The sequence below is a fragment of the Lycorma delicatula genome, chromosome 2, assembly GCF_047948215.1.
Source record: "Lycorma delicatula isolate Av1 chromosome 2, ASM4794821v1, whole genome shotgun sequence".
Classification (NCBI taxonomy): Eukaryota; Metazoa; Arthropoda; class Insecta; order Hemiptera; family Fulgoridae; genus Lycorma; species Lycorma delicatula.
In genome coordinates, this window is record NC_134456.1 from 42699741 (window position 1) to 42723956 (window position 24216).

At 28.8% G+C, this 24216-nt stretch overlaps 1 protein-coding gene across 3 annotated transcripts in view; it reads left to right on the forward strand.

The window, feature by feature from the left end:
- The window catches only part of LOC142318755 (venom dipeptidyl peptidase 4-like), a 128517-nt gene extending 105005 nt beyond the window's left edge, over positions 1-23512 (forward strand). For all 3 annotated transcript variants that reach the window (XM_075355188.1, XM_075355189.1, XM_075355190.1), the window contains 11 exons: positions 1123-1331; positions 2446-2666; positions 6306-6424; positions 8175-8298; positions 11325-11560; positions 12929-13154; positions 13861-14048; positions 15689-15883; positions 18385-18545; positions 22211-22422; positions 23170-23512. In XM_075355188.1, coding sequence (XP_075211303.1) covers positions 1123-1331; positions 2446-2666; positions 6306-6424; positions 8175-8298; positions 11325-11560; positions 12929-13154; positions 13861-14048; positions 15689-15883; positions 18385-18545; positions 22211-22422; positions 23170-23262 — 1984 coding nt within the window. In that variant the 3' untranslated portion in view covers positions 23263-23512. The remainder of the gene's footprint in view (positions 1-1122; positions 1332-2445; positions 2667-6305; positions 6425-8174; positions 8299-11324; positions 11561-12928; positions 13155-13860; positions 14049-15688; positions 15884-18384; positions 18546-22210; positions 22423-23169) is intronic.
- Positions 23513-24216: the final 704 nt, after the last annotated feature.

Genomic DNA, 24216 nt, shown 5'->3' on the forward strand with positions numbered 1-24216 from the left:
TGACCACTGTGCTATATATATAGCATGTAACATATGTTACATATAATAAAGAAGTTGATGAAAATTAATGTATGCATTCCACTCTTAATTCTGATTTACCATTTGACAAATTAAGTTAAAAAAAGGGAAAAAATGAATCATGGAATCATTTTATAATAATAAACTCGATTATCATTCATATACTTCAACAAAGCAGCTTCAACAAAGGTTATCTTACAAAATTTAAAATCAATAGCTGCTAACCACACCCTACTAAATACAGATAATTTATAAAACACATTGCTTCTCAATAGAGGGTGTACATTAATTTAATGCTTCACACCACCTGTCCTAGCTATTCTTATGACTGATACATGTAAAGCAACTGAGGCACAAGAGGCACTAGACAGGTTTCCTTTCTCTGTGAAAATGCTGTTCACTCTGCAGTCATTTTCTGTGATGAACAGAATGAAGGTGTCACTTATAGAGCTGAATATCTCATGTCAATTTTGGGCTTGGCATAACAATATGCACCAGCATGTTTGGCTTAGTGAAAAAGGCAACAGGAAACCATTTCACTTCGTGCTTTTGTGTAATAAATCTATCATGGAATTCTTGTTATCTTGAGAATGACTATCCCAACTTTGGGAGCAACTTGTACCTCATGTCAGGTTGCTTACAATTTTTTTTTATTAATTTGCAATCCGACATTTTGTTATTTCTTTTGGTTTAGTCACTTAATTAGTGTTTACTACAAATTATGACTAAATAATATTAATAAAATTGTGTTTTTTTGTTTATTACAAATACGTTTTTTTGTACATGATCAGCTTCACAACTGATTACCCCAGTTTTATGATTTTTTATAAAAATAAAAACAAACGATAAAGACAAATGATGCAAGTAAATAATTGTGTATATCTTATTTTCATATATAATACTATATTTTGATTAGATTTTATTATCTTAAAACAATATTAGTGCAAGAATCCTGTTATCTGCTATTACAGCAGATTTTAAGACTGATGAGACAAAACTTATAGAATTTTCATTATTTGTAGTTAATGAAATATAGTCTATAATAAACAATTTACTAATATCATACAGTTCTGAGTATCTTAAAGTAAAATTATTTTGATTCAGGGCTGTGACTCATGTTACTGACATTCAGGGCACACCAAGGCAGCTTTTATTAGCACAATGGTCACCTATAGGAAATGCACTAGCATTTGTTTTTATGAATGACATATTTTATTGGCCAAGTGTTGAAATGCCTATGCAAGAAATACGTCTTACTCGCAATGGAAGATCAAACACTATTCATAATGGTGTTCCTAATTGGGTATATGAAGGTAGTATAATATTTTTCTTTTAAATAATACATAACATATTTTGTATTCATATTTGCTTTTCATTAATTTCTATTACATTGTTTTGATATAATAGTTTTTTCATGTAACAGTGAAGAAAATCACAAGAACAGTTGATATGTATGAAAATTCTGTCACTTCACAGCATAGGTGTTTAAGAAAGTCATAAGGACAAATAGAAAAATCTACTTTTCTATAATTCTGTAGTATTTTCTAAGTACAGTATATGCTATATGACATAGTAACATCTTAATAATGTTAAAATATGTGAGTATTTTTATAAATATCCGATTCATTCTTAGAGCAAATATGTCTTTAATAAAAACAAAATTGTACGTAAATGGCAAAAGTCCTTCATATTGTAGTTATTGTTACAAAAAATTTTATTTTATTCAAAACCTTAACCATAGTGAACTATAAAGTAGTTTAATTAATGTAAAAATGGTTATATATAATTTCTTATTGTGTTTTTTCACTATATTTTATTCTGTATATCTAATTGTTAATATTACAAAAATTCTATTCTTTCATTTTTTTAACATTTTTGTATTTTAAAAAAGGTAATGAGTTACATTTGAGAAAATAGTAATACATAGTTGTCAGATTATACACTTTAGGGAGAGAAAAAGTAATTTTGAGTAACAAGGGCTGCAGCTATGAACTAACAGGTATTTTATTTAGTAACTCACTCTCATAATATACTTCATCATAGTAAATTATGCAGTGATCAAACACTGATTCATTGTTAACTGCTCGATGGTTATTAGAATATCTGTCAATGTTGTAACTTTATAGTACAACTATTCATGGGTTTTATTTGTGGGTTCATTATGACAACCCACTCATCAAATAATAGAAAATAGTGTTCGTTCCAGCTTTTCACAACTATTTGTTTAGTTAAAAATGCTAGTCACACATTCTTTTATAAGGTAACATTGCCCTACCGTGAATAAAGCCATTATATAAAATGTGCATAAAGCTTATGTAATTCATTCTTAGATAATTAAAAAATGTTTGAAACAATTTTCAATTATAACTGAAAAAATGTTTGTTTTAATCTTAACTTTTAGTTAATATAATTTGTTTACTTTTTCAGAAGAGGTTTTTATAAATGATCCACCATTTCCAACAAGATTTCCATATTATCCAGGTGATTCACATGGAATTTCTGCTATGTGGTTTTCAAAAGATGGAAAGAAACTAGCGTTTGTCACATTTAATGACACAACAACACCAGTAATGTCTATACCACAATATGGAAAACCAGGCAGCATTGCTTTTCAATATACTCAAACTATAAACATGAGATATCCTAAGGTAATTTAATATCTACTTTGTTTTTTTTTTAAATAAAACCTTTACAGGCAACTGTTTTTTAATAACAATTAAAATTCTCTTACAACTTTTAACATATTTAAAAAAAATTACTAAAAAGTTAAATGTAGAAAATAATACAAAATTGCATACACATTAATATACACCACAGATGTACAGCTCAGACTAAACACTGTGTTCAATATGTAATTTTTATCAATTGTATCTATTTTATAATTACATCATGTTATTATCATTGTTATAATGTAATAATAACAACAATTAATTATAGTGCATGGATAAATCCATATTAAAAAAATGAACACTTTTACAGACAATGAAACAAAAAAATCAACACGATGAAATAAGTTTTGTCTTCAGTTAACCTTCGGTCAGAATTTTGTCTACAAACACAGAAGCAATCATGGTTGTTAAAAACACATTTGAATAAAATGTCATGGTTTTAAAGATCATTCTCTAAAATTTTAAAGTTAGGTTAGCTTTGATTAGGTTGAAGTCGTGAACCCACCAGGTGGGTCTAGTGGTGAACGCATCTTCCCAAATCAGCTGATTTGGAAGTTGAAAGTTCCAGCATTCAGCTTCTAGTAAAGGCAGTTACTTTTATACGGATTTGAATACTAGATCATCCATAGTGGTGTTCTTTGGTTTGCTGGGTTTCAATTAATCACACATCTTAGGAATGGTTGAACTGAGACTGTACAAGACTACACTTCAATTACACTCATACATATCATCCTCATTCATCCTCTGAATTAATACCTGAACAGTAATTCCCAGATGGTAAACAGGAAAAAGAAAAAGTTGAAGTCATGGGGGCCTCCGTGGCATAAGTCGTAGTGTCTCAGCCTTTCATCTGGAGGTCCCGTTTGAATCGCAGTCAGGCATGGCATTTTCAAATATGCTACAAATCATTCATCTCATCCTCTGAAACAATACCTAATGGTGATCCTGGAGGTTAAACAAAAAAAAAAGGGAAACCTATCGGTTTGGTCTAGTGGTGAATGCGTCTTTACAAATCAGGTGATTTCAAAGTCGAGAGTTCCAACGTTCAAATCCTAGTACTTTTATACAGATTTGAATATTAGATCGTGGATATCAATGTTCTTTGGTGGTTCGGTTTCAATTAACCACACATCTCAGAAATTGTTGACTTGAGACTGTACAAGATTACGCTTCACTTGCACTTATATATATCATCCTCATTCATCCTCTGAAGTAATACCTGATGGTGATTCCCAAAGGTTAAACAGGAAAAAATGTTGAAGTCATGAAGTGGTCACTCATAGACAAAATAAATTCTGGAGCTGGTCTCCATAAAAATCAGTTTGGATTCTGGAAGAGGTGGTCAACAATGCATGTGCACTATCCAAGGTGGTGACCTAGGTGGATGGGAAGAGGCAGACTAGGAGTTTGCCAATGCTTGTACGTTTGGACGTACAAGCCTTCGAGTCAGTATCTTAGGATGCAATTCTTGATGCCCGCCGAGATAAAGGGATCAGCTCATCTTTATTACAACAAATCAGAGAATACCTGAGGGAGAAGCGGGTCTCTGTCAAAACTCAGCAAGGTGGTCTATGACTTTGAATGTTAGGGTGGTTCCACAGAGTTCTGTGCTAGGTTCCTCCTTTGGAATGTTGTTTTCGATGGAGTTCGTACCCTCCAGCTCCTGGAGCAAACTGAGGCTATTGCCTCTGCCAATGATCTGGCAATTTTGGTTGGTGACAGCACTGAAATAGAACTTTGGAATCATGGAAACATGACCCTGTCTTTGATAAGTAGGTGGTTGATGAACCATGGCTTAGAGTTATCTGCCCTGAAAAGTGAGTTTATCATCTTTGCTGGAAGGAGGAAGGCAGGGCTGGTTGATTTGAGAGTGGTGGGTAGACATCTTATCCCACCAAAGCACACAGTCAACTATCTGGGGGTTGCTATTGATTGTTCATGTAGACCATGTTGTTGCAGTTGGTGAGCGAACAGAAAGGACACTCATAGCGTAGAAACATCTCCTGTCACCTCACACAGTGCCACGGGCATTGAAACGATGGGTCATCCTGTCGACCGTCACATCGATTGTACTATATGCTGTACCAGTTTGGGGTGCCACTCTGGCATACAACAGGTATCTCTCTAGGGTGCGGAGCCTTCATCATCACATGCTCCTGGGGATAATCACGGCCTACCATACAACATCTTATGAGGCCGCTTGTGTGTTGGCGGGTGTCCATCCAATCGACCTTCTGATGAGGGAGAGAGCTGAAAAGCAAGCCAGGATAGCCGTGACTTTGGTGCAGGAGATGATTTTTTTATGTCTGGCAAGAGCGATGGCAGGCTAGTGACAAGGCTGTCTGGACAAGGAGTATGATTCTGGACTTGAGACAGTGGTGCTCCAGGAGATGTGGTGACCTCACTTACTACACAACACTGCTGCTTATGGGGCATGGCAGCTTTGAAGTTTATCTCCACCATATAGGTAGGCGCAAGTCCCTTACTTGTATGTTCTATTTAGATCCAGACTCAGTAGAGCATATGCTGTTGTCCAAAATAGAAGGAGCAGCAAACTTGTGCTGGGATCGCCGACCTGACTCTAGTTGCCCTTTTACCACATATAACATCTATGGAGGGTCATTGGAAGTCATTTGACAACTATGCAAAGTATGTCCAAATGGCTAAGGATGTTGAGGAATGAAGAAGAGGATAATAGTTCTGGGATTGGACAGCCCCAGATGCGAGGGCCGGCATGTTGTGGTATGCTGGTTCTAATGAACATCTGGGGACTCCAGGTGGTTTGCCTTACTCTACAACTACTTCGGACAGGACCCAACAACAGCTGAGAGGGAGTTAAGTCCATTGTCCTGGTGGGCATCCTCTTGGGGGTTCCCCATTAGAGGCTAAGGCACATAAAAAACCAAGATCTGGTCTCTGGTGTGGGAATGTCAGGGTCAGCATGGCTGGGTCTGGCGTACCTACATTGGGGATTAGAGGCAGGCACAAATAAAAGACCTAACCGGTGGGCCGACTTGCCATGCTGGATGATAAGCCAGTAGGCGGGAAGGCTCGTTAGAGTAATGGACACTCCCTTGTGCTTGTTATACTTAATTGTGGGTCGGACCAGGGAGGGGGTAAAGAAAAAAAAAGTTGAAGTCATGTGTTTGATTCTCTATGAATTTATTTGTATGTTTAAAATCAAAATAAACTTCTTGGTTTTACCGTTTATGAATATGGTTAAATTAATGGTTTTATGGAATTTCTCATTGAATTTTCAGGTATTTATCATCATCATTCCTGTACTACATAAAATTAAAAACTAATGTACAGAATGATTTATTTTCTACAATCTTTTCTTTTGTAACCTATTTAGTTATATTGCACAATTTCTTTTTTGAAAATTACCATGATTAGCACAACTTCATCATACTCTTAGTTTTCACCTGTTAGTTTTTCTGTGCAACTTATACATTTTAAATCTATATATCACAAATAGTATTACTTCACCAAATTTGGTTATATTGTTTATGCTAGATAGTATTCTGTTCACTTAGCATCATACTTTCTATTTAAAAACATAATAATACATTTGTATAGTTGTATAATGGCTAATTACTAATTACGTATGCTTTTCAGGCAGGAAGACCAACTCCTGTTGTTTCAATAAGCGTCATTGATGTCGCATCATTGAATCCCCAATCTGGAATAGCACCTTATGCTCTTAACATTCTTCCACCAAAGGATCTTACAAAAATGTAATTGTTTTGAAATGTTAATAAAACTACTACATACTTTTTCTAGATGTTTACTTATTACTAATTATTACATTGTTTAGATGAAGTATAGATATAGAAGTACATATTATTAAGTAAAATTTTTGAATAAAGTATTATCTTAATCAAATCAAAGAAAGCAGGAGCAGGTAAATTTGAGAACTCACTTACAGAAATTTTAAAGTAAAGGATTGTAGATTGAAAAAATATTTGGTCATGTGGAAAGAAATAGAATTTTTAAGATTTTAAGAAAAATAAAATTGAAATTGACAAAAATAAGATTTATTTATAACTAGTACAAGAATCAGACAGCAACAAAGAATAAGATGTGCTAGCTGTAATAAAAACTGATTGATATGAGGTTATAGCTTGTTTACTTTGCTTCTTAAATTGTGTATGGAAGAAGCAATGAAAGAACTGAAAAAGGAATTTAAGAATAACCTAACAGTCATGGACAAAAAAAATAAAAATGTCAAGATTCACTAATCTGTTAACCATTTTGACTGAAACTAGAAATGAGGTAGAGGAGGTAATAAATGGTTTGGGTTCATTGTTGAGGAAGAAATTCAGTCTGACTGAACAAAAATAACAGAAAGAAACATAATGAGAAGTCCAGAATTAATAATGGAGAATACACTACATCAGAAGTAAATTGTATTATCTATTGAATAGATAATACAATTACAAGAACTATAAAAAGTATTCAAGCAATCTGAAACAGACTGGCACTACCAAAAGAGGTTTTATGCAAAAAAGAAATCTACTGGTGACAAATACAGAATAAGGGATTGTTAAAAGAGAAAGAAGGAAATTCCTAAGATTATTTTGTATGGATTGTAGCACTTTATGGAGGAGGAAAAGGGCACAAGATGATTAAATAAACAAGGAATTAGATGAGTTGATAACATATGAAATGACAAAATCTCAAGGTGAATTGAAAATAAGAAGTTTAAGACAGTTTCTTATAAAAAATTAACAAGACTGGTCGACCATATATGAAGGCATTCAGTGTTAGTAAATTTTGTTTTAAAAGCAAATATAGCAGGTAAAAACAATTAAGGAACATAAAAGAATTAGAAAATATGAATAAAAAATTTGTGGTTGTAGGAAGTACATTGAAACTAAGACTGGTACAGAATAGAATGGAATGAAATGGAATTCATTAAACCCAGTCATATGACTGAAAAAATATTAATTAATTTTTAAAACCCCAATGACTTTTTGATAATTCCGTGTAAAACATGATATGTGTGTGTTAATATTACTTTTTTTTTCTAAATTAGAACTGCATAGAAATATGTAATTTTTTTTGACAATTTAAGGAAGAAATTAATTTCTTATAATATTAATTCATGATAGTCATACAGCTAAAAAAAACTGATAAAGAATATAAATTCAAAATTAGTCTACCCATTTCAGAGTCTAAAGAATTCAAATCAGTGGAATAATGACATATTATATTATTATTGAACAGTTTTTTTTTTTTTAGTGATTATTTCACCTTATATGCTTGTAGTTTATGCATGGAAATATGTAATGGAAATTTTGAAGCACGTGAAAATGCCAAATTTGATCAGGATTTGATCCTAGGACCTTCTGAATGAAAGATTTTGGTAATATCTCTTGTGCCGAAGTTTCTAATATATATATATATATATATATATATATATATATATATATATTTTTTTGTATGATGAAGTTATGTACAATTAATATTTAATTATATACTTAGGGAACCAGTCTTGAGTGCAGTGACTTGGGCAAGCAATGTAGAGTTGGCTGCTGTCTGGATGAATAGACATCAAAATAAAGCACACATCACACTTTGTTCTACTAGCAATGATTCTTGCAGAATAGTAAGTTTTACTAGGTTTGAAATTTATACTGAAGATAGAATTTTAATAACAAGATGTTTTTTCTCCTAATCTTACAAAAAATGTTTAATGAATTTTTATAATTTTTATTTTAGAAAGGGTTAGAAGAGCCTACTTTTTTCTGTTAGATGCTTTAGCCATTAGGCTTATTAAGCAGTCAATGTACAGGAAGGGATTCCCTGGGTTAGTCCACAGGAAGCTCTCTCATCAAATTACACCAAGGATGTTTTAATTCATCAGGTACTCTTACCCAAATTTGACCTTCCAGGTTCCAATTACATCTACAGAACCAAAATTGGAGAATAAATGACTATAAAGAAAAGGAAATGAAAAGGACAATAGTCCCATAGGAACTATGATATGCAAATAGTTTAAAGCTCCTCTTCTGGCACTGCCCAAATCTCTTCGGAGATTGTGATATTTTTACTCAGGATTAATCTTAAGTAATTAATCAAGCAGGATCAATCCTGCTTATTAATTTCTTCATGAAATAAGCAACAAAGGAACTGGAGAATGAATTTTAGGACAAATTAACAGTTCTGGGACGAAAGTAAAAATGGCAAAATCACTAAAGAACTTTTATTTTGACTGAAACTCGAAATGAGTTAGATAAGGAAATGGATAGTTTAGGCTTATTGAATTCATTAGTCTAGGTAAAAGTGAGTAATCAGGATTTTGTGTTTATCAATTGTAATAAATGTTGCAACAGAAAATAATTTCCTTCAAGAAATTAAAGAGTTATTCACCTATCCCCAGAATAGTGAGGCGTGTGGAAGTATCTAAATGAACTGTATACTATTCAGACAGTTAGATACACTGGATATGTTTCTTTTATAAAAAATGAATAAGTAGTTACACCAAAATATTTTTTTATTGTTCAGTTCATAATATTTCTATGCTACCTTAAAATATCAATATATTCATAAGAGTATCATTCAGGACATTTTAAAACCCACTTACATATACCAATTATATTTTTTATATACACTATTCATAATTATGCATATGATGTACGTGGTATGCATATTTTTTTTTGAGCAATAATAAGTACATTTAAAAAACAATTATTTTAGTATTACATCCAAGGCAATTTCCCAGCATAAATAATTTCATTCTTTGAATTAAGCTTTATAGAAGACCTTTCAGTTGAAAAAAATCTATGCTTTACATAAGATATTAATCTGGGTATAAGAATATTTATATGTAATAATTACCTTTTTTAGTACTATCATCTTATTGATTATATTAATTATATATTAAACACAAAATGGAGAAGAACATGATTTTTATTTTTATTTTACTACCTGATATTTAAACCTGAGTTATCCAGCTGACTAATACATTGAATGGTCTAACCAATATGTTCTGCCCCTATCAGGCTCTCATATTTTGGTTGCTAAGTGGTTGCTGTTGAGCAGCAAGTTTTCAGCTAGCTCATAAAAAAGTAAAAGATTATCCATTCTGTGTAAAACCAACTCCAGGATTAAAAAGAAACCACTTCAACTGATACCTACATGAGAGAAGAAAGTTTAAAAACTATATTTTAATGATTTCTATCGTTACTTTTTTCATAGTTGATAAACAATCACCATTTAGATAATGATGACTCAACTTATAGTTGATAAAGTGGGTGCATTCTCTTACATTAAAAATTTAATCTTTTTATTATGATTAACAAAGTATGAGCTGTTTTTAGAATTGTAGTTTTTCAATATCTTTATAAATATTTTGTTGAAATTACATGATTTCTACTGAAATAAAACTAGAAATTTTGTCTAAATAAATATATAGTATGAGAATTATTAAAAAAAAGGTGATTATTTTTTATCCATGATTTATAACTTAAACCCCATATAAAAACAATAAAAATCCAACAACAAAACTACATCAAACTTTGGTAGTAGCCAAGAATTTCCACATGTCTTGTAGTATTAAGAAGTTTATGAAAGAAATTAACACTTTTATTTGATTATTCAAAATTCACAGATTTCTCTAAAGGGCTTTTGTATAAGTCAAAAAGGAAAACATAATAGTTCCTTGTTCTATATATGCTAAGAATGAAAATGATATTTTACCAATGAGCACAAAAAATCCTCTGTTGTACTGTAATTTTACAAAAATAAAAATCACTGTTACATCTACAAATTATACTGTTTTGTATGCTACATATATATGGGTAATTTTCTTCCTTAAGGTTGGAAGAAAATATTTTAGCATTTTGAAAGATTTTCTTTTCTTTGAGTGATTAGTCACTTGACTGGTTTGATGAAACTCTTTATTCCTTTCCATTATATGGTAACCTTTTAACCTCAATTAATTACTGTATCCTACATACCAGCTATACGTTTTATATAGGTTAAGCAACAAAAAACTGAACCCATAATGAAACCTCTACCCAACACTATTTATGAAAGACTCAACAACTAGTGCAACTAGTGGATGTATATGTTACTACTGATTGTTGCTGCCATCATTTGTCAGGTAGTTTCATGTCAGTGCAGCATATATTTTGTTGCACTACAGTATTGTTAGTGCAGTTATGTTTGTCTAAAATTTCTTAATAATTGAGCCTCATATTTGTTCTGGATCATTTGAAGAATCATGTCAAGTATTCATAGAAAAATTTCTGAATGCCCAAAGAGTAGCATACATGATTTAGTTAAAAAATGGTGTACAACAGATTCAGTTTCAAATTCAAAATTAAATAGGCGACCTTCCGTTAGGACTCCATAGGCCATTGCCTACATGTTTTTTTCTATTTAATTGTTCCATTCATTCATAAAATTTCATTCCAACATAACCTACCAATTTTGTTAAGCATAATATCATACAAACGAAGACTGATTTTTTCAGAAGATTATGTTAATCTTACAGGATAATAAGTAATAAAATTAATTTGTAGACTAGTATAAGTTAAGAATTCATTTTTATAGGATTTAAAAAAATATTTTTTAGGTATTAATTTTATTGATTAAAATTATTTTATTAAATATTTAGTTCATTTTCAGATAATGTCAATTGAAGAGCCCCTGGGTTGGGTGTCTCTATTCAAACCACCTATGTTTTCTACTGATGGAACTATAATGATATTAATCTACACTTCTGATCAAGTAAATGATGAAGACAAATATCGTCATATTATTCAACTGGATTTAAGATCAAACGAAAGTCAGCCAGTTCCATTAACGAATGGAAAATATGAAGTAACTGATATACTAGCATGGGATGAAATAAACCATGAAATGTAAGAATATACAATTGTTTTACAATGTTGAAAATTCAAACAGAATTATTACAATTCATTCTAGTTTTACCAATTTTAACAATAACGTAGAAAATATATAATTTTCAATAAATATAATAACTGGTCTGTACAACAAAAATTTATTTCTATTTCTGAGTTATTTATGTTTATTCTTAAATGAATTGCAGTATTGATCAATTAAATTATTTTGTTTGCAATATGACAATTAAAAAACAATTAGTTCATCTCCTTACAAGGTCTGTGTTTCCTGCTGTGATAATGTATTTTTTTACCTTATCATCTCAGTAATATAAAAGCTCTCAACCTCTCTACAATTCAAAACCTCAATCTTTAAAACTTATATTTAACAGTATCTCATCAATATTTCTAATTCGCCATTGTTCATTTTCATAACCCATAAATTTTACTTTTGATTCGTCATTCAGATATTCTTAAGCAATATATGTCGACATTCATAAGAATCCAAATTTTGCTTACATAAATTACAACAAGGTATACTTGTTTTATGTAGGTTATTAATTCTATTCTCCTACTTCATTACTTACTTCTGGAAAAATCTGCATTATAACCAAAGGCTCTGTTGCCTTCTTAGATTCTCTCCTGATGTTTTCCCTCATGTTGTACCTATTTTTCAAGTAACTACAAAATATTTAAAGGAATACTCTACCAATTTTCTTTTCATCAATTATAAAATTTCTAGATAGCCTCCTTCCCATTCAGCTGAAATAACTGTGTACTTGATGTTGTCAATATTAGTCACCAATCTTAATTGCATTCTGTTTCCTTAATTTTCCTGAAAATTTCCTTCAGTAAGGTAGTTGCTTTATCACCTGTAAGTGCACATACTTGTCACAGCAGTCTCATACTTTGGGAGTCTCAGCAGTCACTACCAGCATACCAGGATGACAGTAGTGTAGGGAAAAATGTAATGCACAAATACAGGATCACATTGGCCGCAAGGAAATTGCCAACACAAAATCTGGGTCCGCAAAGTAAGTTGGTCACAAGGCAGATAATCAAAAAATATAAAAAAATTGTGCAGTTATAGAACCAAAAAATAAGTTTTTGAATAACTCAGATAAAACTACCCTCACTACCTCACCTTAAATTCTACCATTACATTAAAGGCAAAAAAGCTTGCAAATAAAAATAGTAACAATAAGGAATACATCAGTGATACAGTTAAATAAAAAATGTGTTTTTATGGCATGTTGGAATATGAATAATTAAATTAGTTATTTTTATCTTTGGTTCATGTTTTTTTTTTTACAATCATTAACAATTTAACATTAATATAAATAATAGCTCTGAATTTTCAAATGTGGTTAATTTTAATTTAATTTACAGATACTTTGTATCAAGCGCTGAAGATGATCCCAGTCAAAGGAGAGTAAGCAAGATTTCTGATAGTCCGCTAAATGCACCACATAGTCCACTTTGTATGTCTTGCCAAACTATTACAGTCTCTGGAAAAAAATGTTTATTTGCAAAATCATACTTTAGTGAAAGAGCATCATATTATATTGAGACTTGTGCTGGCCCTGAAGTACCCGAAATAAGATTGTTTGATAAGGTACTTTATGTAAATAAATGCTCTATGTGTATTTGCATTGTGTGTGTATATATATATGTATATCCATCCCTTGATTATCTATGTTATTTTATGCTTTTAAACGGTGGCTGGTAGGTTTGTATTAGTGAAGACTATTTATTACTTCAACATCTGAACATAGATTATTCGCACATAAATAATGAGAACATAACAAACCACTTCTCTCCCTATGAACTACCACTTTAATTTACACCAATTATGACATGCATGTTTGATGCCACATTTATTCATTTCACATGATTTCTTGAAAACAAAAATAGTCAATAAATTAGAATTAAATAATACATGAAATGAATAAGGAACAAATAATTAAAAAGTTTAATTAATGTTTTTGTTTAATATTTTAAAAAGTGGTATAATCTTTTATCATGCAGTTAAAATAAAATTGATTTATACAAATTTAAAAGAAGAAAATGATGGAAATTTAACAAAAAAAATCAATGAAATTAGCATTCAGATACAGTAATTAATTATTTATGACATATATGATATGATATTGTCACCTTAAAGTTGTTGCTTAGGTATAAGTGCAGGCTTATAACATGTATACAGTAAGTATGCATTAGGTTCACATTGATAATTTGAATTTTGTTATTAATTAACTTAGTTTAATACTATTAATATTTTTTTAATCATATTTATTAATATTCATCTTTTTACTTTGCAGAGTGGTAGAGAATTAATTATTTGGGAAAGAAATGATGATTTAAGAGAAGTTTTAGAAAGATTTACTTTGCCAGAAATAAAACAATTTAGAATTCCAACAAAAGATGGAGTAGAAGCAATTGTTAAGTTTATAATGCCACCTGACATTGATACATCAGGCAAAACAAAATATCCTCTACTCATACAAGTGTACGTATTAGATAATCATATTCTCAAATGAAATTTTATAAATAATTAAATATACTTCTGTTTGTATAACATTTTTATGTTACCCATGATGGTTTGACATTGATGTTAACTTACAATTTTAACTTTTTAAACTACAAATTGCACCAAAGTTTATTATAAAGTGTTTTTAAAAAACTTACTTCAACACTTTTTCAGCCTTCTTTAGAATCATATTACTGTTATTTACTGCTCTTTTCAAAACTGGATTGCTGTTGACAGTTTTTTTTTTTTCAGTTAGGGAGATGTATATGAAGAGGGTAATTAAAAACATTATGAGATATACATATTTACATAAAAACACACAGCAATATAGTAAATGAACAGACAATTTAAATTACATTCTCTTATCAACCACATACTTATTACCTATCTGCAAAAACACAGTAACACCAGTTAGTGAGATGATCACATAGAAATTGAAAACATTTTATTATAAATTTTGATTCAGTTTGTCATTAAAAAAGTTTCAATTTTAAATTAAAATTGAATTTCAAAGTTTAAATTAATATTAAATCTGATACAAATTTGCACCTGCTACAGATTTCTTAAATAACGAATTCTGTTTGAATTGTGGTTCTTATATATCAGTAAATCATAACATTATTTATGCATTTACAGAAGGAAGAAATTGTGGCATGAGAGGTGAGGTGATAAGATAAGATTTGCTGGGCACAGAAGAACAACAGCAAAAAATAACTCTTTACCCACATTCAGTAAATCTACCATGGATGCATGGTATATTTTACACAATTTATTCATTAGAAGCAATTCTCAAGAACAAACGTTTACAAACAAACAAATTTTTTTTTTCTTGTTACAAGCAAGTGAATTTTGTATTTTGTAATATTTTGATTATTTTTTTAAATTAATGCTCTTATATTTGTAAATAACTATTTCTTTTATGATATTTCATACGTCTATAAAAGTACAGGTTATTTTCTGAATTTAAATATTTTGAATATTTAATATTAATCTTTCAAAAAAATACTTTCTAAACTATGAAATATCAATCTACAAAATGTCAACTTTTGTGAAACAACCTCAGCAATTTTTTTTTTTTATAACAACTTGTAACAGATTTTTTTCACAAAATGATTAATTTTACTGAGCAGTTAACTTTCACTGTTAACTTAAATTATTAGAGTTCAAAAAAACCTTATAGTATAAAAATATTTTGATCTGTAATTACAAGATCAGTTTTTATGGTTCGATACTTAAATTTATATAAATTTTCATTGATTATTTATTCTATTCTTTTAAAAAAGCAATTTTAGCCTGATATCATTTTAGCATATATTGTATTTTTTATAAAAAAAATTTAGTAGTATAAAAATTGTAGATTATTAATTTCACTGAACAGGAAACAATCATAATATACTTTTAATCAAATGTATTATCTGCAAACATAACTGAAACATTCAATTAATCCAACCTTAAATATTTCAACTTTCAGTGAATCGTTAAAAAATATTCCAAGAGTTGTTTTTAATAAAATGAACATCATTAAGATATTTATTTACGTGCCCTGCATTTTTAACAAGTTATAATATAGATATCTGAAAAAATAATTAAATTTATAGTTTCTTAATTATATGTTATAGGTTCGGTGCACCTGATACAAATTTCATAAATAATGAATTCTATTTGGACTGGGGTTCTTATATGTCAGTAAATCATAGCATCATTTATGCATTTATAGAAGGAAGAAATTCTGGGATGAGAGGTGATAAGATGAGATTTGCTGGGCACAGAAGAATGGGAACAGTGGAAACTGAAGATGTAATTTTTAGTGTAAAGTATGTTGATATTTTATACTTTTACTAATATTATTTTGGTTTTTTGTTGAATTTTGAGTATATTTTTATTACTTAACATTTATATTTATTGAATTTATTATATAAACAAATTCAATAACAAAGGCTAGGTAAGTTCATTAATTATTACTTTTTACAAGTTTATTTTTACATTCTTTTAGAGTTAAATGTATTTAAATGACTATGGACTAACTAATCTCTGTTTTATAAATTTTTAATTAAATATTTATGGCTTTTTAAATAACTGTAAATTAGCTTGACAGAATAGGACTTTGCCCAGTAGGTTGAACCCCAAAAGAAGTTTCAATGACCGTGTTCAAAGCTCACAGGTTCTCTCTCAATTAAAATACTCGCCAGGAAGAGGTGCAGAAGGCAGTAGGTGTTCTCTTTGTAATTGCCAGGTACTAAAAGATATCTTTCTCTTTCTATCAGAAAGAGAAAGAAAGCTGAGTATCTGGATGAAAAGGATTGGAAGTGTCTGGTCAGTTATGTTTGAAAAGCTTGGAAATGTAGGTATGAGCTAATAGAAGAGTTCAATTGTTGAATTTGAAATGATTAGTTATTTTAAATCAAAAGAAGTAGAGGTAGGCATTAGCAGTGCTTAATAATAATAATAAATTTAATTTCATTGTCTAAGTTATTTTCTAAACATGAAGGTTGATTAAGTGTGTTTGGGAAGGTCAGAGGAGAAAATTTGAGGTTATAGGCGTGAATATGAGTGTGTGTACATACACAATTCTTGTGTGTTTACACACCAAGCGTACGTCACTTGTACGTGTACATCACTATAACAGTGGGCATTTAATGAATGGGTGTATAAAGGTTTAATTATTTTGTAATTAAATAATTAGCAAATGAATAATATTTTTATTATTTAAAAAAAAATAATAATAATAATAGTAATAAATAATATTAAAGTAAATCGGTAATAAATTTAACAATAGATATTAAATTAATGCTATTTTTATAAAACTGTAATATTCATATAAATGTCAGCTGCTTTGACCTAACATAATTTTAATAAAGTAAGTAAACATGCTTTAAATAATGTGAGTTATCTGTACCTAGTTTATATTCTAATATAATTATTATTATTACAGTTTAGAATATGTATATTATTTTTCTTGTTATGGGTTTTGAAGCAGAGTTATTTTTGTTTTGATTGTGAATTTGAAGGCAACCTAACTAATGGCTTTGGCCCAGCCTAATGAATGAAAGATAATATATAATAACGAGCTGTATTAAAAAAAAATTATAACTACGCAAATAATTGATATTATTTGTGTGTGTAAAATCTGATAATAAAATGTACTTTTTTATTATTATTACAATTAATTAGATATTTATGATCTTGAAAAAATATAAAAATTCTTTACTCTCAGAAGCTCATTAACATCATTCACCAATTAAGCTCGAAGCTTGTGCTTACTATTATTGTAGCATATGAAAAACACCACACTACTTCACCATATTCACTATTTAATGAAAATAAATCAAAAACTGAAAAACAAAGAATGTAGTCAGTAAATTTAGTTACTAATAATACCTTGACAAGATTCTAATGGTTCCTACCAGCATCAGTAGAAAAATTTTATATTTATAAAAATATGTAAAATTTAAAAGTGTTATGTTTCTGTTTATTCAGATAGATTTTATTGTTTGTTGGAAATAATTACTACAGATAGCAGCAAAAGTCTTAATAAAAATATTATTTTTAAACTGAATCTATTCTTGTTTTAATTTTTATTTAACTAAAATCTTGCTGGTATTCCAATTAGTAAAACCCCTTTTCAATTATACTATATCTATTGTAAAAAATAATTTTAATTTTTCTTAAGCAATTATATACCATTGAAAATAAAAACTAAATGAGAAACTCTTATGTTAATGATTTTATTTTTACTTAAGTAGTTACACAATTTATAACACCTACTTCTATCTTAAAATAATAAACTGTTAATTCTGTTATATTGAGATTTTTTATTCTTTAAGGAAAAATTAATAAAAAAAGGTTTATTTCTACTAAATATGCTTATTTTTTAAAAATAATTCAACCAGCAGTTATAATTAATTTTGATTAAAAATAATGTATTTTAGTACATGACTAAAATAATTTACTTAGAAGTTATTTGTTTCAGCCTAAAAAATTGTAAATGTAATCATATGTAACTTTGATAACAAGAATATAAGAATTATTTCAATTTTATATTATTCAAGAATTAACCTTTTTTGTAGTACTGTTATAATTAAACCTAACACAGGAAAATATAGGAAAACTATTTATGCTGAAGAAGATAAAGATCTAATTAAATAAAAATAAATAGTAATAAATAAAATATTAATTATATAATTTATTATATATTATTATATATTTATTATTATTATATATATATATATATATATATATATATATATATATATATATATTATAATTATATAAATACAAGAGATAAATAAATAAAGATAATAATTTTAATTTTCAGATATATTCATGATCATTTTGCTTTCATTGATAAAACCAGAACTGGAATTTGGGGTTGGAGTTATGGAGGATACAACACATTAATGATTCTTATTAAAGACACCAGTAATTTGATTGAATGTGGAGTTGCTAAGTCACCGATTATTGACTTTCTTTATTATGGTATGTAAATCTGATTAAAAGCTTCTTTTTTTTGTTATGATATATTTAAAATGAGAATTATTTAGCATTAACTTTGTCATTTTATTCAAAAGTAATTTGAATTAATTTTCTTTAGGTCACCAATAGTTAATAAATAATAGGTATATTTTTATAATTAAGACAATTAAAGCTGCTAAATTTGATAAAAAATTGTTGAAATCTTAGTAATATACTACATATCAGTTAATATTTATCTTTTTATGATAGTCCAGAAATATATGAGTACAGTAAAATCTTACCTAATGAACACTTTCATTCAGCTATCACCTTAGAGAACAGACTTCTTTTTCTTATGAAATGAATTTTGTTTACTATAAGCGAAATGTAAATTTTTCTTTATGAAACTACTTGGGTAAGTTAAAAAGTAGAGGAAAGTTTTGATTTCCCTCCCAATCACTTGTACAGTAACATTGATTGTTCTGCTATAACTCATAATCTGTGTCAGCTGTTCATTGAAAGTATTGTCTCATTGTTAGCTATATGTGTGTTTAAAATGAGTGCTCCTTTGTCTGATTGCACCAAGGAAGAAACGCAAGCAGTGATATGTTTCCTCAGTTCAGAAGGGAAGAAACCAGCAGAGATTATTTGTCAAATGCAGCAGTAATATGGATAGAGTTTTTTGAGTTGAAGTAAGATCTATGAATAGATTGATTGCTGTAAAAATGGTAGGATTTCTCTCTGTAATGTAGTGGTACACTTCAAAAATAATATTGAAGTGGTTAAACAAATTATTCTCGGTAATTGACGAATTACAGCTGATGACATTGCAAGCGAGTTGAATGTAAGCCATGGGTCAGCATTTTCAATCATCTATGATTCTTTAAACTTTCAAAAAGTCTTTGCTCGCTGGGTTCCATGTCAATTGACCAGCATCCACTAAGAGAATTGTTTGAAAATTTTCCAGAAGCTTTTGAAATGTTACAAAGATGAAGGAGACTCATTTCTTAAACAAATACAAGTAATAACCATTGATGAGACACAGGTCCATCACTTTGAAAGCGAGAGTAAGCAACAAAGTTTAGTGTGGAAACATCCTTCATCTCCCACAGCAAAAAATTTCAAAACTTCGATTTCTGCAGGAAGGGTGATGATGACGATATTCTGGGATATGGAGGTTCACTTTTGGTTTATTTCATACCTAAAGGTCAATCAGTTAACAGTGACAACTACTGTGAGCTACTGCATTTGCTGAAGCAAAAAATCAAATCAAAAAGATGTGGCAAACATTTTTGCTTCAGGATAATGCTTGACCTCATATGGCCAAAAAAACAGTCCTTTGCTTTCAAGATCTTGGCTTATGGTATCATGTCATTTCAACCCAAACATCTATTCTTGTCCCTCTTCTTTTGGAGAGCTGTATTCCATTTCCCATTGGCTTAGATTACTGGTAAATATCACTAAATTTTCATTTAGATAATCATGCAGACTCCTTTTTTTCTTAAGTCTAGAATGTTAATAAATGTTGGCTCATAAGTTATGAGACAGTGTTTTCCCAGGTAACATTAATAAATTGTAAAAGGGAAAAAGCAATTGTCAATATTATTATAATACATTAACTTCATTAAAAGTTATTCAGAAGGTTATCAGTCTAAAAACAAGATTTATGTATTAATTATGATAACTTTTAATTAATATAAGCTACATTCTTTATTAAATTACTGTTTCACAATAAAAATGCTGTATGTTGTTGAAATAAAGTGATGTAATAAAAAAAAAATAGTTTTAAAGATTTTAGCATTATCATTATTAAAGTGCACTCCTCTGATTTGTGAGGGTTATATTAAAGTGACTTGAAACTAAGGTTTACCACAGTTGTTAATACAGTGTTTTACAATGAAAGTAACCAGTGGTTTTCAGTGTGGGCTACTTTCAACTTATCTCAAATTATTGTTTGCATTTGTTTATTTTCCTTTCTTTTAAATACTGTATAGCATTTATTATATAATATTTCATTTTATATATTTTTATTTTTTAGCAATTATTATTATTATTATTATTAATAATAATAATTTTTATTTTACAAATTATTATTATTATTTGATAAATTTATTGAAATATCTAATAATACCATTTAAGGAAGGCATAATTTTTAACGATATTGTACATATTAACTACTTATTGTTTTCCAGCTGTTCTAAAGTTTATGGATGATGTACCAAAAAACAGCCATTCTTACTCTCAAAATATTAAAAATCTATTTTGTTCAAAGTGTTCTTACCCTAAAAATAACAATCCAGATTTTTATTTTATTAAAGTCATTGAGCTTGGATACAGGCTTCTTTTAAGATTGATTCTTTCCTGGTATCACATCAAATGGTTGTTAAAAATTCTTGAAAGAGATTTTTTTATTTATCTTTAATTGATCAGAATATGTTCTATTACTTCAAAACAAAAGAAGAACATACCTATTTTTTCTTCTTTCTTTTAATATTCTTTCTCAGATGTTTATAAAAATCTTAAAATAACAGGGTGTTGTAAGTAGAAACCTTACTGTAGTTTGCTTACTGTACCATAATTAGCCATAACAAAAATAGTGTGAATAATTAATGAAAAGTAACAATTTAAGAGATTTCAAAGTAGTAATTATAGTAACAGATTCTATGAGACAACTTTGGAAAAAAAGACATCCATTATTGCAATTTTTTAATTGCTAACAGCCATTTATATTTATTAAATTTACATACACATACAAAAAATTTATATATGTTATATTCATTTAACACTTAATTACATGGATATCTGTTAATCTGGATAGCCTTTAATACCATGTGATTTAAATACATACATATGAATTATTAATTATTAGAGTATTTGATTAAATTTCCTTGCTAAGTTGAAGCTGAAAATATAACACATTGCTTCACCATAGAAAGGAATGCATTAATTAATTGCTTTACACTGTTTATGATGCCTCTGACATATGTAAAGCATCTGAAGTACAAGAGATACTCATACCAAGTCAAAGTTCCTTTTTTGAAAGGGGTAACAATGTTCATTTTACACCCAGTTCTTCTGATTACAGAATGAAAGTGGCATACTGAGCCAAAGCTTGGCATACTGATATCCAACATTCACAGCTCAGTGAAAAAGGCAAGAGCACACTGTTTTACACTTCACTTTCTATAACAGGCTTGGAGTGAGGTGTTTGTTATTCTTAATGATGACTTTATCATTTTTGAAAGTGACTTATAACTGTGTTAGGTTGCCCACAACCATTAAAGTATTTAATATATATTTCATTAAAATCATGACTATATTTTTAACTTCAAAATTATGCTGCTTTCATCAAAAACAGAGCATTGAATTATCTATGAAAGATCAAGCTACAAAATTTAAAAAAAATAATGTTGGTATCTTGTAAATAACTATATATGTACGATACACTCTTTATTGTAGATATTAACAACTAAAATTATTATAGATTGTGTTCAGTTAGATGGATATTATTTATTTATACAATGCTTACCCATATTTTCATAGTTGTGAATAGATGTACTTGTTATAAATTCATTAATTATTAAATTAGTTAATCATTCATTATTAAGTAATAATATTTTTTAATTATTAAAATAATATTTTACTTGTTAGTGAATTAATATATAATGTTACTATAATGTAATTTCTAGATGCAGTATATACAGATAGAATAATGGGTTTACCAACTGTTGAAGATAATATGGAAGGTTATATGAATGCATCATTACTTAATAAAGTTAGTAAATTAAAACATAAAAAATTCTTTGTTCTTCATGGAACTTCAGATGAATTTGTTCATTTTCAGCAGTCCATGATGTTTAATAAAATGCTTCAAACCCATGACATTCTTTTCAACTGGCAGGTAATTTCAACTATATTATTAGTATTTCAGTAATAGTATTAAAACTTCTCATAATTCACTTCTCTACAGATGGAAAAGAAACAAGAATTTTCTTTTCAATATAAAAAGCTCCTTTGGCTTGTGGTTGGTTATTTAAAAATAAATACGAGTATATAAAACTATGTCCATCATATTGTCTAAAACATTCTGAAGTGTTTTTGCTCCTTAAAATATATTTAAGAAATTCCAGTGAATTAATTTTATTGACTAACAAATGGTAATTTTATCTTGAAAACATAAGTAAAGTGACACCAAATACATTTAAAAACAAATACATTTAAATACATTTAAAATACATTTAAAGAGATTGTTCTCTAAGGTTGTTCTGGAAGACACGGATACTGTAAATTCTTCATAAGAAAAAAGAAGAAATTATAAGTCTACCATTATGTAAACTGATCAATCATTAAATTTAATAGATAAGATACCAAAGACAATAATTAAGGCTTCTATTAAATAAAAAATAAAAATCAATGCCCCTATGTGAAAAGCCATATCCCTAAAAGCATTATTTATGATTATTTAGTAACCTTATTTCCTATTAATAAAAAAATTAAAACTTATAAAGATTTCCACTTGTTCTTTATTTGCATAATGACTGTTGACTTTCTACAAGAAAATACATTGATATATTGAATACTATGAGTAGTATGAATACATAATAAGGATTGCATGTATTGTAAACTTTTAAAATTTTATTTGTTTTAGGCATACCCAGACAAAGATCACTGGATTCATGGATCAGAAACACATGTATATCATTCAATGGAAAATTATTTCATTGATTGTTTAAAATTATGACTGTGATAACTTAAATAATCAATACTTAAGTTTTTGAGGGGCAGTTCCTAAATAATTATTTTAATCCAACTTGTAGCTAAGACTTTTATATGTATATATGTAAAAAAAGTGATGTTAATATATATTCTCTGTTAATACTACACTGAGCTGTAAATAATGTACATATAAAATAGTGATTGTACATAAAATAAATATTCCCAGGAATGATTTTATATTTTAAAATAAAATATTGGTTTTAATAAAATGTATGCTTTTTAGCCCAATAAATCCAAATGATTAATATAAGTGTATTATTAAGTAATTAGTACATACTTCATATATGTTTATATCTACATCTCCATGACCTCTCACACTGCAAGTGATGACCTGGGGCTCTAGCTGATTACTGTCTTGGTCGTTCTAGCTCGAAGACAGCTGTAGACAATACCAAAAGCAGCATTTTATAAACAATGACAAAACACCTAATATTTCCTCTTTCATATGTAAACGTTATTTGTTCATTTGTTATGTGATCAAAATCTAAATGTAATGTGAAGATACGAAGCAATCGTTTACCTCCTAGGATGCCTGATTACTTTCAACGCTACTTGAGTCTAAATCACAGTAAGAAGAAAAAATGAAATAAAATTCAAATGAAAAATATCTGGAAAGTGAAGAAATATTTAACTTTGCTGACATAAGGTGATATGTTAATTCTTATCAAGTATTAAATTACAGATAACTTAATATCAGATAACATTGGTAGCCTTTTAGTTTTCTCCAATAGAGAGAATTAAAAAAATTCTGGAATAATCTGTTTATATCTAAGCAGCCAAGGGATTTTTATAATGAAAATTCAAAATTTGATAGAAGAAAAGTTGCCAAGAACTATAAGAACGATTGTCTGCTGACAAGGGTCTGCAGATAAGAAGAAAAGGTTGGACAGAACAAAATGTTAGCCTCAGAACAATAAGA